This window comes from Apis dorsata, unplaced genomic scaffold (genome assembly GCF_000469605.1).
Source record: "Apis dorsata unplaced genomic scaffold, Apis dorsata 1.3 scaffold_87, whole genome shotgun sequence".
Classification (NCBI taxonomy): domain Eukaryota; kingdom Metazoa; phylum Arthropoda; class Insecta; order Hymenoptera; family Apidae; genus Apis; species Apis dorsata.
In genome coordinates this window covers 265664-280393 of record NW_006263385.1, presented here as the reverse complement: position 1 = coordinate 280393, position 14730 = coordinate 265664, and the positions used below count along the sequence as shown (strand labels likewise).

The window sequence follows — 14730 nt, the reverse complement described above, 5'->3', positions numbered from 1 at the left end:
TGATGTTTTACCTTTTTTTTTTTTTACGCGACATAATATAACGAATATTTCCTCTCGTTAGAATTAATTGGATTCCGCGTCTCTTATGTATAAAATTTGTTGCTTGATTTGTTGCGTGTATTGATAATATATGTTATATGCGCGTAATACCTAGCGATGACAATTCTTTTTTTATTTCTTTTTTTCGGTTTTTTCCTTGACTGGATGGCGATCGATGATGATGGGTGGTGGTTACAGTGAGCAGGCTCCATTGCGAATCCGAGTCCTTCAAAATGGACTTAATCCTGGACATCAACAGCTGGCTGTATCCTATGGAACTTGGTGAGTGTTCTTCAATGATTTTTTTATATATTAAAATATATATTAATTTAAGAATAATTATGGATATTATCAATAATAGATTAAATATTAATAATTTTATTAATAATTTCAAAAATAATTAATATTCCTTTAGATAATTTCAATAACTTTAATGAAATTATAAAGTTTTTATTGAAAATATATGTGGTAAGGACTTTGCTCGTATGTAGATATAATTTAATTTTTTTTAAATTTAATAATTTTAATCTAATAAAGCAACTTCATATCGTATCAAATAAAACACTTATAATTCTCTGATAGATAAGAATTTATTTTACGTAATTTTAATTTTACATAAAATCATATAGATTTGAATTTATCTGAATTAAAAATTTTAATAATACGATAGAAGGTAAAGATTTTTCAAAATTTTACATCGAATCGTTTTAATGAATGTTATTTTTTGACTTGTCTTCTTATAATAAGATTTAAATTGTAATTTTCACTTGACAATGTTGTCGAAAGGAAAATGTAATTAAACAATGTCTGATGAAGGGATAACTTAGCGTGCATGAAAATTTTGTTTGCTATAGTGCAGAGGCGCTGTCAGGGTCTTGGGCGTTTGTTTACATCGCGCGCGGCTCGCAACTTCGTGTGTATACACTTGTTCTATACAGTTACGATCTGGAAATGCTACAAAATAAATATGTAGTTTATTATTTCTTATAATTCAACATACGGTTTAAAATTTTCATTATCTTTGTTAGATATTTTGGATATACATTACTTAGTAGATATACTATCCATCCACAAAAAAGATTACAAGTAAAAAAAATATGCCTATCTAATATCTCTATTTTACATTACATATATTTTCGTAATTTTGAAATGGTCATATTTACACTTGATTCTTTACAATCACTTGATAAAGAATCAAGTGTGACACAAAACAGAATGATGATTTATGATACATATTAGTATAAATTAATTATATAAGCAATGTTAACTATTGACAAAATGTGTATTATAGTTTACAAAAATTCTACTACTGTCAATAGTATGCTCAGACGTAAAGATTCTTCGTTTCCTCTCTGCAATTTCACTTACCTGGACGAATAGTACATTATTGTTACGATTACGATTAATATAATATTACGATTAATATAATATTTGTTAATATGAATCATATTTATAATAATATTATGATAAAGTTGAATTATATCTATATAGTTGATAACTTAAGCTTATCATTAGTTCATGTAATAAATAAAAAATTTGTAATGACATCATTTTAAATAAGAGAAACATAATTTAATACGTTGTTTTTTTTATCCATGGTTTAATTTTAATCGAAATAGAAATGATATCAATAATGAAAACGATCAGCAATAATTGTTAATATCTAGACATAGATCAAATATTTGATAAATAAATGAGGATAAAATATATTTGATTGTTACTTCGCATAGGATTATATTATGCGACATTCTCCGTTACATTTGTCTATTTTAATTTCGAAGACCGATATATATAGGAAATCGCGAATTTCGAAACGTAGAATAAGATATATCATATATGAGATATATCATATAAGATATATCATATATGTTCAAAAAGTAGGCAAAAAAATGATAAATTTGACAATTGCTATGATATTTAGGAATTTCTATTTTTCTTCTTGAGCAAATTTCGAATACCATCGCTTTATAATTGTAAGAAATATAAGAATCGTTGAAATTTTTCTATATTTCATTCTTTTATTATTATATTTTTTGAAATAAATTAATTATAAAAATTAGAAAGTAAATAGAAAGCAAATATTTTAACATGAGAAATTAATATCGAAAGAATGAATATACGCACACATAACACATCATCTTTGACCCTTTGGTAAATGCGACACGTGTTCCTCACTAATAGAGACACGTGCTGTATCATGTTTGTTTTTTTATTCTCATGGTTCTTCTACTTCTTGGTTAGACATACGAAGGACAACCTTGGCTAATGGACACTGGTGAAACGTGTTCTGCACAGCTCAAAGCAACTTACTGTTGGTTACTATGTACTTATATATGTCTAACTTTCAAGGTGACTTCAATCGCCTTTTTTTGTGCCAATGAACTGTTCTCTGACGAACTTAGATACATGAGTCATTCGTTTTCGAAGATGTAGATACAATATATTTTTATCTCTTTTTGAAAACAGCAATATTTTCTATCATATTTAATTGGGATCTATAACATTGTTGTTCTTTGTAAATTTCATATCTTTGAAAAAATTGTTAAAACTTATGTCAACGTAACTTTTTTCATAAATTGATGCTAAAAATCATTTGGTTAGTTAATGTTTATAATACTGCTATTCATCCGTAACTAATGGAATCCGTAATTAATGGAAGCAGGAATATAAAGAAAAAATATTTGTTGATTATTAAAGTATAATAATAAATGTATATAACAATTAGATTATTAGACAATTTTTTAATTATTTTTAAATTAGAATAAACTTATCTTCAGTTAAGAAAAGTTAGTTAAGATAGATGAAAAAAATAGCATTCGTGATATATTAGATTCATAAATGTGCCCAAGGCCACGTCACGCTGCAGCAAACTCCCAACCCCCCACCCTTCAAATATCGTCATTTTGACTCGTCTCACGAACAGTTCTGGATGTATCTCGTTGATTCGGGCGCTGCAGAGGGAGTGGGTGCGTCACACCCACCAATAGTAAGGGTGGGAGAAAGAGGTGGGGTACACCGCATCGTCGATCCACCCCTGCTTGCTTACTATGTTTACAGATTCATATCCTGTTTTTGCTACTTTGAAGATTCTCTTCTGTCTTTATCCTCCCACAAGTTTTAATATCGCGTAGTTTGATTTTATCTCTTCCTCTTATCGTTTCGTAATATTATTCTACTTCCTATCATTTACCAAAAAATAAACATTGTAAAAACTACAAATATATTCAGAATCATTTCAAATATTTCATAGAAAATAAAAATTTAGTAGACATAATATAATTTATAATCTAATCTAAATCTATTATAAAAAAGAATCGAGATCACCGGTTTACCGTTGGCGAGGAGTAAAGAGGCGGGATGGATTTTGCAGGAAGGAGCTTGTCGATCGTGCAGAATAGAGTGAGATAGAATTGCGTTTGGGAAGGGGAACGAAGGTTAGTCCATAGGGCCAGGCAGTCCCGCTGTATTGACGCGCGGCGCACAGGCTTGCGCGAGATGACGCAATCTCCCTCCCATGCGCCCGGCTTTGCTCGTACCACGTTCTACTCCCCTCTCTTCGTCCCGTTCGCTCGTGTTTCACTCCTCTCTCCTACCTCACCCGGCAGCTCCCATAAGTTCAATGCCAAGGTCAAAACGTCCACGACTCGTAGCCGTGTCGGTCGCGATACTCGTTCGCTGGGAGAAGAAGTAGCTGTGTGTGTGTATGTGTGCTGTGTTCTCTCTCTGATCGTATGCTTATTTGCTGGTATCGCTCATCCATCGTCGTGGTCATCATCGTTGTGTCGTTTCATCGTGTATTCACATTTACCTTCCTGTCGCGTATCGCGCGCGCTTTTTCTACCGGTTTCTTCGCTGATGCGCGTTACGTGCCATGATTTTGTACATGTACACGCAGTTTCGTTTCGCGTCGCGCGACTAACCTACATTACACGACGTACGGACATGTTGAATTACGCCAAGTTAAAATGTGTGTTATGATTGTGTCGAGTACAAGCATCGAAAAAGAAATGAAATATTGCAAATAAATCGAAGTTAATGTAAATGTCATATGCAGTTATTCAAGAAATATCTTAAGTTGTGACTGTAACTGTGTTCTGAAATCATTTTGAGACAAATCATAGTGTAAATGTGTGAATATTGGAATGTAGAACAAAGTAGAATGTCCTACGCGACAAATACGGATGCGCATCATGTGAAGAATGGATATAAACTATCGTTAAGTTCTTTCTTTCTCTTGTCTGTGGTTGACGTCGTGAGACAAGATGGCGGTTTTCGATAGACCCCGGAACATGTTAAGCTCAGTTCATGGGGGTGGTTAATGTTTTTTGAATGTGTTACATAATATTTTTAGCTTTTATTCTTTTTACGTGAAACAGAATTTTACTTAAACATGTATTCATAATGTATTACAACATAATTTTGTGTGCCATATTTTTTCTTATATATATGTATATATATATATATATATCATATTGATGTTTCAAATAGAATCAAATATTTATAACACAGTGTAATTAATAAGTTTAGACTTCGAAAGCTTGCATTCTACGGATGTCTAAATTTAATATAAAGTGTTAATATATCCCTCTAATGTGAGCAAATTAACGATACGTGTTGCTGTCAGTGTCAAGGTTAATGCTGTAAATCACACGAGCCCATATCCTTTGCCGGGTTCGTATTGGTTAATATGACTGGGGCTGATAATATGATCCTGTATCATTCAACTAGATAATCTATAATCGTTATGCTATTATCGTGATGTAAGCCTGACCCCATATACGTCTCGTAACATGATCAATTGGTCATGCAGATTTTTCCAGCTTCGTTTTCATTCGTCTTTATATTCCCCTCGACATTGCCACCGCCGGTAATATCGATTACCATACTATATGTATCATCGACATAGCATAGACTTTTAACCTTGACCCTTGTTCTCCAGGAATGGTAACCACTCTTATATGAGGGTTTCTTAATGTTTTATCTTTTAGTTGAATAGGTCTATATAGGGTTCTTTTTAATGTGCTAATGTGTTTAATATAATTGTATCGATAATATAATATCATTTGCCTTTTTCATTTAATCTCTTAGTTTCCTATATCGCTAATAGTTCTATGTCATTTATAAGTTAAACTTTTCTTATATATTTTATATTTCTTTTTTTCGATTTTTTTTCTTTTCCTTTTTTCATTCTTTTTCTTGTATTAATATTTAACAATTTGTTTAATATAAGAATCATTTAATATTATGATATATATTTGTTTTCAGAATCAAACTTATTTTTATATATTCTCAATGTATATTTTATATATTCAATTGCTTTTTGAAGCGCAATATTTTATGTAATCGGAACTATATTTATAAAAATTTTTTATGTTGTTTGATTATTTTTATTTCTATTAATTTAATATAATATAATCTCAATTTTATAATTTTCTTAGGATTACTTTATTCTTTGCATAATGAATGGCATAATGCATATAATTGATGTGATATATTGCAGTTTTCGTGTTTTTTGAATGTGACGTATCGTGTCACGTAATATTATAATAAAAAAGAAAAACATTGATTGTTTCTTGTGTTTTCATTGTGCGCACATGTATGTGTATCTAAGAGTTGGTGAAAATAGCAAAATGAAGATACGATAATTCTATTGGTTTAGATGCAATCAACCGTGAATTTCGTTGGAAACGTGACGAAACGTTTGCAACGCCCCCAGTGTATTTTTGATGCAGTTGCCTTGAGATTTATTATTAGATATCAATTTCCGTGTTCCGACATTGCAGATTTTTTCGTATTGACATTTAAACAAAGATAAAAAAATTTCAATGTTTTTATATTTTTTTCTAATTTATCCTTTGAAGAGTAATTTTCATTATTCTGAATTCTTTTACAGGTGATAAATTTCGTCTGGTACTGGCTACAACTTTGAGAGAGGACGGTTATCCTGATGGAGGGGAGTGGAACGCGACAGAACAGGAAGGCGGTTCCAGAGCAGACAGTTTTGAATATGTGATGTCCGGTATGGTTTATCGAATTGAAGGTGATGAAGCAAGCAATGAACCCAGCAGTAGACTGTAAGTGATTACTTTTTTCATAAAATTTGATTTTTTTTTAATTAATATCTCAGTGATACTTAATAGAATAAAATATCAAACATTTTTAAGTAATAATTTTATGAATTATGTTAAATTGAATAATAAACTGAAAATACAATTAAAAATATATTATTAGATAATAATTGATTGATTATTTAATTTGATTAAAAATACTAAAAAATATAAAAAAATTGAATATGTTAAATCAGTATCGCTACTTTATTCTATTACGGTCCACTGTAATCTCTTGGCGTATCATGCGTACATCACGCATGTATACGTCACATGCGTGACGTCATTCACACGCGTCAACGTGCGTAAACGTGCCCTCTTTTTCCTGTGATCTCTGATTGGCTCGCTTCCAGTGCTCAATGAAGTTCTAAGAGAGTTTTGAAACTACCGAAAACCATAAAGCGTTTTTCGGTAATGTAAAAAAAAAAAAAAAAAATAATAAAAAATGCATTAATACTATATCTATCGCATCTATTGCATTAAAAAGCATAAGCGTTTAATAACTAACTTATATCTTAACAACTAATTTATATCAAAACATAAAAATTATTAAGGAAATATAATGACAAATTATTTTGCAATAATGAAATGTACGATTCTTGGAATTTTGCGAATATATATAATATTGTAAATTTAAAATATTAATTTTTAATGAATATATAATTACATTCTATTTTGTCTGGCTATATTTATAAATAACAATTCTTGACCGGACTGTTAGATGAAAGCTGTATCGTGGAAGATACTGTTCCGTGATAACCCTGATTTAATTAACTTATCGTTTAACCTTGAAAGTTTACTACTGCAATATATATGCTGCAAAAGCCACTTTGATGTCTGATCGGTACCGGTCCCATCGTAAATTGTGCGCGCGAACTCTATCCGCTTTTGTATATGTGTTTGAAATTAATTTCTATATCGCTATGAATAGAAGAATGCAGCGTAGCTGACGTTCGATAAGATAAGCAAATCTGCGATATTATGCTTAAAGAAATTTTAAATCATTTATAAAGATTATATATAATTATTTTATTATATTAAGTGCATATTTATATTTATCCTGTATTTTTTCATTTTAATTATTTATATTTTTTTTCTTTTAAAGTTTATTGAACACGAGAAAAATGAACAGGAATTGTTTATATAAAAAATCAAATAAGTTGATATATGAAAATTAAATAATTGAACTTTGAATTTAAATATTATATTAAAATTTTTTAGATAAAATATTAATGATAATAATATTTTAATGACAAAAGTTTGGTTAAGAATCGAAAAAAGTTATTTTTTTGTTGATGAAAAATTAAAATACTTGTTTTATCTTCGAAAATAATAGCATTTGATCAATTTATGACAATTTAGAATTGAATTTACAATTATTCGATATTGTAAAGTTTTTCCTCATTTTTTACATCTCATTGTTGTATGCAGTGATTTGTTCATAATTTTTATACATATTTACTTATTATTGCCAGATTTTTATCGTATTCAATATTTATTTTCGAATTTTTAAAAATAAATTCCCAAAAAATCAATTTTATTTTTTGCCATATTTTTTTTTTATATGTATCAAATATTTATTTATTTAGAATTTTTCAAGTTTTTTTTTTTGATATTATTTCGGCAGAAATAAAATGTGTAATTCTTATGAGAAAATTATTTATAAAGAAAGGAATGAATTTTGATATATTCATATATTTAATTGATGACAGAATACTGGAATAATATGAATATTATTGATATAATGATGAATAGGAACTGAACATTAATAGGAAACGAATTCCCTCGAATCTTATTTTTAAAAAGCATCGAGGAAAGACAATCCATAAAAGATACAATTATCATTTAACCCGTTCGGTCGGTAAAAGCGAAACGGAAATGGTGAAACGGGCTCTCGGAGAACAGGGAGCCACTCTGCGTTCACTCGGTGGGTAATGAAGCGGGTGAACACAGCTGGTGGTATCTCAGTTTTCTGAGGGCGTTAGCAACCCATTGATTTACCTGCTGATTTCCTATGATGATTTTATGGAAGAAAAATGTGATAAAATAATAATAAAATCATAAAAAATATTAAGGAAAAAAATATAAAATTCTATTTAGTATTTATAAAATTATATAATTAGTCTGTATTTAGAAATTTATGAATTTCAAGTTATAATAAATGCTATTCTCGTTTTAAGTAATTTGATATTATGAATTATAAAAGTGGTTTAAATATTTACATTATCATATAGATTATATATCGATATTACTTATTCGATAAGCAGTAGAACAATATAGTTATAGATAAGCAAAGAATTAGAATTATTCGGATATTTTATAATACAACTGGTTTTAAATCCAAATTCATTGCGATACGTCGCTATATGATATCATCAGTCTATTAAATAGGGGCGTGACAGGTGGGAAATGAATTATTGATCGGGGTCACTAGAAACCCTCAAATGGATACAATTAATCCTCTATTTCGCCAAACAACGTATAAGTATACTCGATGTTATCATAGTATTGGTGTGTTTCTAAAGATGAAAGTGATTTCCAGTACGACGTATTTCTTTTTAATTGAAATCTCAAGTTCAGATAAAAAAATAAGTTTCAGATAAAAAATATTTAATAAATTAAATATTTACTATTTTAAGAAATGAAAAATTGAAATATGAAAATCGTAACCAAAATAACGATTTTATTCAAAATGCAATTAATTTCAAAAATTCATAAAAGTTTTGGTTTATTTCGTAAGTGCGCATGCGCAAACGCCATAGATCGTATATTTGAAGTAGTCCATGGTGCGCGACACGCCAGGATGCGCACAAGGTCGGCCGGGCTGTCAAAATCAGCTGACTCTCGGGTGACCAATCAGCTGATTCCTTCAACTTCTCAGCAGGAGACTTTCCTGACTTCGAAGACTTAGAGGGCGCTATCTTACGATTAGAATTCTGAATCAATTATTTCAATTTTCTTTATTTCTTTTCATTTCCCTTTTTTTCAAAATTAATTTTTCTTAAATCAATTGCCTTTTAAACTACTTTGATTATTCATTTAATTTAATTGATAGTTAAAATTTATAATTAAATTTTAACGATTGGAAAATTTATTTGAATTGAAATTTAATTATTTTTCTTAGTTAGAAAATAAAAAACTTAATAAATTTTTCTTGCAAAAAGTTCATATAATTAGAAATCACATTAAAGATTTTATTATTTTATTATGCATTCATTAGATGTGTTAATTATTAGTACTGTTTTGACATCATCATTTCCATTGTTATGATTAAATATTCTTAATAAAAAAATACATATTTATCATTGAAATAAATTTAATCTCTAATAATTAAGTATTCATCGTTTAGGATGATTAAAAATAGAAATCCGAGTGACTTGAAGGACTTATCATTCATGGTGGAACAATAGCCTCATGATGTGAAAAGTACTATTCAATGCTTCGATAATTAAGCGTTATCTTTTACTGATGCATTGAAAATTCTGCGCTGGAAATAATGCATTGACGATGTATACCATAGTTTCTGTTATCTACAATGCAAGCAGTAACGCACGTATATAGTATATGTACATTCACTGTTTTAATAATTATATCACGATAGTGTAATTGGAATAATTGCTTCGCGTTATTCTGATTAAATCTTAATGAACTCTCAGTTTCTCTGTCTGTGATCAGCTTATGACAATCAACTAAAATAGATTATGTTTGTCAAGTAATAATTGTTTTTGAATTGAATCAAAATTTTCTGATCTTAAAATGTTATTATAGATTTTTTCTGATGCTTTTTATAATACAAATAGATCCAAAATTGAGAAAAATTGAGCAAATTTTAATTCTTCTATTGCATAAAAATTTATCCAATAAAATTTATTTCATGAGATTTATTTCATTTTATAAGAAACACGTATATATTTTAACAAACAAGATCAACAGTATCACAACTTTAGGTAGACTATTCTAAATTCAAGGTTTCTGCACCTAAAAGGTTTTAATGCATTGTATATATCCTACTACAATTCTAGTCTATCTATAAAACACAGGATCGATTTACAAATCATTGAATTCATGAATCCCCAAAAATATCAAGATAATAATTAGGCATTAAATATGATTTGAAACAATAATTTGATATTTATAATGGAAATAAAGTATTCATTTTTTTTAGAATATTTAAAGTCTACATGTATAATAATATATTACTATTTATGTAAAAATACAAATTAAAAATACATAATTCATATATACGTAATTCATATATTTAAATATTTTTAAAATCTTTTAATTAAAAATGAATAAAAATCCATATCCAAAATAAATAAAACAAATATTTTTCAAGTCATAAATTCGCAAATGAATTTTATAGCCTGACTTTCAAGGTATATTTATATTTCTATGTAGTATATTCGATTACAACTATCGTATCACTCATTATCGCAGTTATTTTAATTTACGATTTCATTATGTGTCGCATCTATCAATTATGTTCGATATACATCGAAGTAAAGTCGCTATATATACATAAATTTCAAAATTCTGAGGACATATAAAAAAATTATTAATTTTATTCCCATGTATTTTTATAATATTTTATAAAATTTTCTTCATTATCATATAAAATTGATATCAATTAATTCTTATCCTTAACAATTTAACTTATTAACAATTTTATTCTAATTTTTGAAGAAACGTAACGAATATCTTAAAATTTTTGAACGGTGCTGTGTATAGATCTAGCGGATTTTTCAGTATATATGCATATAGAATAGAGAATCAAAGTGAATATATTCGATGTTGTAAATATATCCGCGCAACTTGGCGGAAAATTTAACCGCCACGTCATTCAAAGTTGCATTCCGAGAAAACTCGCGCGAGCGCGGCAAAGAGGGAGTGCGACGAACACTGTAAAAACGTCGCGTTGCGGCTCGTGAAAAAGGGTGGTCAAGGGGGATGTGGGGAAAGAAATTACATAAGATGCGCGTTGGGACGACGAGAATTGCAGCATGTCTTTTTGGCAGGAAGAAACGTTTTCATTCCGTCTAATGAGCACGTTCGTCTTTTATATGTTATCGATGAGTTTTTCCTATGCAGGAGCGTACATAAATTTATTAAATGATCCAAACGGTGAAATTAACAGTGCATTGATTTTTGAATTTGAAAAAATAATAGAAAAAAGATGATGAAAATTTTCGGAATAATTGGAACGAAAGGAAAGCAATTAATAAAAAAATAATTATTTTCTGAAAATTTTTTACTTTATTTTAATTATTTTTTTTTTTAAGTTTTTTAAGTTTTATGAGAATTTTTAGTTTTGTATTAAATATGAAATAAATAGAAATTTTGAAAAATATTTCGTAATAAATTATATAAAATACATACAATAAAGATATTTTATATGAAAATTATTAATACATAAAATAAATGTGTAAGTTAAAGAAATTTGTTCAGTGCTGAATATATTATTTGCAACTTGCAAATAAATTGAGAGATAAATTTAGAAATAAAATAATAAGAATAGAGATGTTTTAAATGCACTAATATTTCGTACGTCAGTGGTCAACTCGTAGCCTTGTACTCTAGAAGCACTATGTACATTGCATATAGACTGTTTGGAAGAGCGGAAAGAGGAAGGCAATGCATCGTCACGTAATGCAAGCATTATGCAATCTCGACCACTTAACAACAGCTGATCACATTTTTAGCTTGCATAATTTTTCACAGCTACCATGTATAAAGAATAAGTATATTAATTTAAAAAAAAATTATAAAAATATTTTTTCATGCGTGAAATAAAATTTCAATTAAAATTTTTGATATTATATTCGATCTCTTTTTTTTTTTTTTTTACAAAAACCATTATATTTAATATATAATTAAATGATTTAAATAAATAATGAAAATATAAAGTACCTTAAATATTAAATAGCTTTTTCTTTCACAATAATTTGATAACTAATAATATTTGTTATAGTGAAATTAAATGATAAATTATAAATATCTCAAATTTTTACAATTTTAAAATTTTATTATCAATAAATTTTTAATTTTTGTAAAAATTTACTTGTTCACTTCTTTTATTCTCAAACTCTTTATTATCATATAGAAAAATTTATTATCTTTGATATTAATTTGTAATTCAAAGTCTTCATTGCAATGATTTAAAATTTCATTATTATTATTTTAGTATTATATTTTATCTTATAAAAGTATCCAAATTTAGGTCAGAAATTAAAAGAAATTAAATAAAGACATCAGTTAAAAAAAATTATAAAGAATTATTTGCAAAAAATAAAATTATATAAACCAATATCATTATTTATATACTGCTCTTATATTTTTTCTTTCAAAATTATTATATATAAAAAAGATCCATTTTTCGTCCTATATTCATCACGCTAAAATACGGTCACTCTGAATCTTCAATGGCTCGTTCCCATTATTAATGTTATTGTCTCATTTAGGGAATTTCTCTTCGCGGTGTGTGTAACTCGAGAGTCATTCTATAGATATAGAGTGATAGATGCAGAGAGCGCGTATATATGAGCTTGAGTTACTCGTTGACGTCACATAGCGAGCGCAGAAGGGGACGAAACAGTGGTTCGAGTTATTCGATTATGTTACATTAATCCCCCATATTCCGAACGGTATGGTTCTCCAGCCTCTGCTTTGTTCCTACAATTCTACATCTGACTAGGGTCTCTAATTCTGTCATAGATACATGTTATCCATAGCATTTAGATCTTTAATAAATTTTATTATAAAATAGAAATTAGATTTCGAAAGAAAGGTATCCAACATTTTTGAATAAAAATTTTTAAAAGCGATGTGAAAATAGTTTTGTTATTTTCTTTAAATATAATTAATTTAGCGGAGTTATAATTTTCTCATTATAGAATAATGGGATGCAACTCATAAAATGTTTTATAAGGGATCACTGTTGTTATATTTAATTGATGATTTTTATCATTTTATTATTAGCATAATTTTTCTTCTAATTTAATATATAAATATATACAATATATGTATAAAATAAAGTTTTTGATCGATATCATAAATTATTATACATTTACAATTTTTTTTAAAGAAAATCAAAAATTTTAATTTTAAGAATTGGCGTTCTTAACATCCATGTTGTTCATGGGTCAATTGTAATCGAATCGTGTTTTTTCGTTCTAGTGATCTAGGTCAACTAGCGTCGATGATATCGACATTTCTCGAATCTTTTCCTCTCTCTATGCAAATACGCACAGTGATTCATATGTTTTATAAATATGTTCGTGTGTCAAGAGAGTTAATATTACTCGGTCTTTCTTCTAATATTTCCTCCCGACGAATCATTATGGCTGATTCGTTATTAATTATACGAAGTCTGTTTGCTTGTTTACTTGCGAACACATCTCGTATCTTCGAAATATAAATTCTCTATGTTCTATGTGTCAGAACGTTTTATCTTTTACCTACATACGGTGAATTGAAAAATGTAGAAAATAATTAGTTAAACATTAAATATGCATATCAAATATTTATAAATTTTCTGAAAATTAGTCTTTCATTTTATTGCTCCTATAATAATAATGGTGTAAGAGTTTCATTACTTTTTCATAAAGCAGCGTAATTAAAGTTATTTTTTCAATCTAACAATAGTATTCTTCATATCGTATAGAGGAATAACTTGCACGAATAATATCATTTGTCTTGGATTAATCTGTATAACAACAAATTATTATAAATGAAGTAATCAAACATGTCGATATATATATTATTTTCTACATTTTCAATATTATCTGAATTATATTTTATTCCTAATGAAACAACGGACCAAATTACTATAACATTATTTATCATCATTTCGATTTACAAGTGAATTCAATAGGCCCATGTTTTCTCCCCCATTCAATTCATTCAATTCCCCCTCGATGTAATCGCAATATTCCTTCAGCTTTTCACTCCTTTCAAAATTCTTTCATCCCGATTGATAAGTCAGGAACGTGTAATGCATAATTCATGAATCGATCTCGTCGCTATTGCAATTTTCCAGCGAACGGCTTTTTGTAAATAGCAGTGCGTGCGCCGACTTCCGTTTCCGAAATACTCGATGTACATTGCCAGGTATATTCTTTCTCTCTCTCTCTCTCTCTCTTTCTCTCTTTCTTTCTCTTCTCTCTTCTCCTCTCTTTGACCAGTCATGTTCCCGGACATGAGCTCCAGGCTCTTCGGTTCCCAGGGGTGACCCAGTTTCGTTTATCCCCCTCACGGTCGTTCCGTACTTGCCTGGTGAACCTCCACCACCTACGGCGCACATGTACACCTACGCACATTCGTCGGTCTTTTCCGGATATGGCTTAATCCCTGTTTCTCGTTCCGTCTTTTTCCAATCAATTTTTCCTCTAATAACTCTGTGCCTCGCGCAGATTTCTTTTTTTTTAGCTTTGTTGCTAAAATAAAATTTTTGTGAAAAATTTTGCATTGATTGCATTGTATCTCTTTCGTTTTTAAAATTAAAGGAATAGGTTATAGGAAATGATGACTTGTGAGAATTAAATTTAATAAATATATTCAATTATAGCTATGGACAGTGTATTTAATC

General features: G+C 28.6%; 1 protein-coding gene and 1 long non-coding RNA gene across 5 annotated transcripts in view; both read left to right on the top strand.

Moving 5' to 3' along the window:
* LOC102671159 (DNA-directed RNA polymerases I, II, and III subunit RPABC3) overlaps nt 1–14730 on the top strand; it is a 61187-nt gene that overhangs the window by 25120 nt on the left and 21337 nt on the right. For 3 of the 4 annotated variants that reach the window (XM_006611332.2, XM_006611334.2, XM_006611333.2), the window contains 2 exons: nt 238–321; nt 5933–6113. In XM_006611332.2, coding sequence (XP_006611395.1) covers nt 238–321; nt 5933–6113 — 265 coding nt within the window. The remainder of the gene's footprint in view (nt 1–237; nt 322–5932; nt 6114–14730) is intronic. The other variant, XM_006611337.2, reaches the window with a different exon arrangement.
* Nucleotides 10786–11885, top strand: LOC116185035. The gene is made up of 2 exons (XR_004149749.1): nt 10786–11279; nt 11748–11885. It is a non-coding gene; the product is annotated as an uncharacterized LOC116185035 (long non-coding RNA).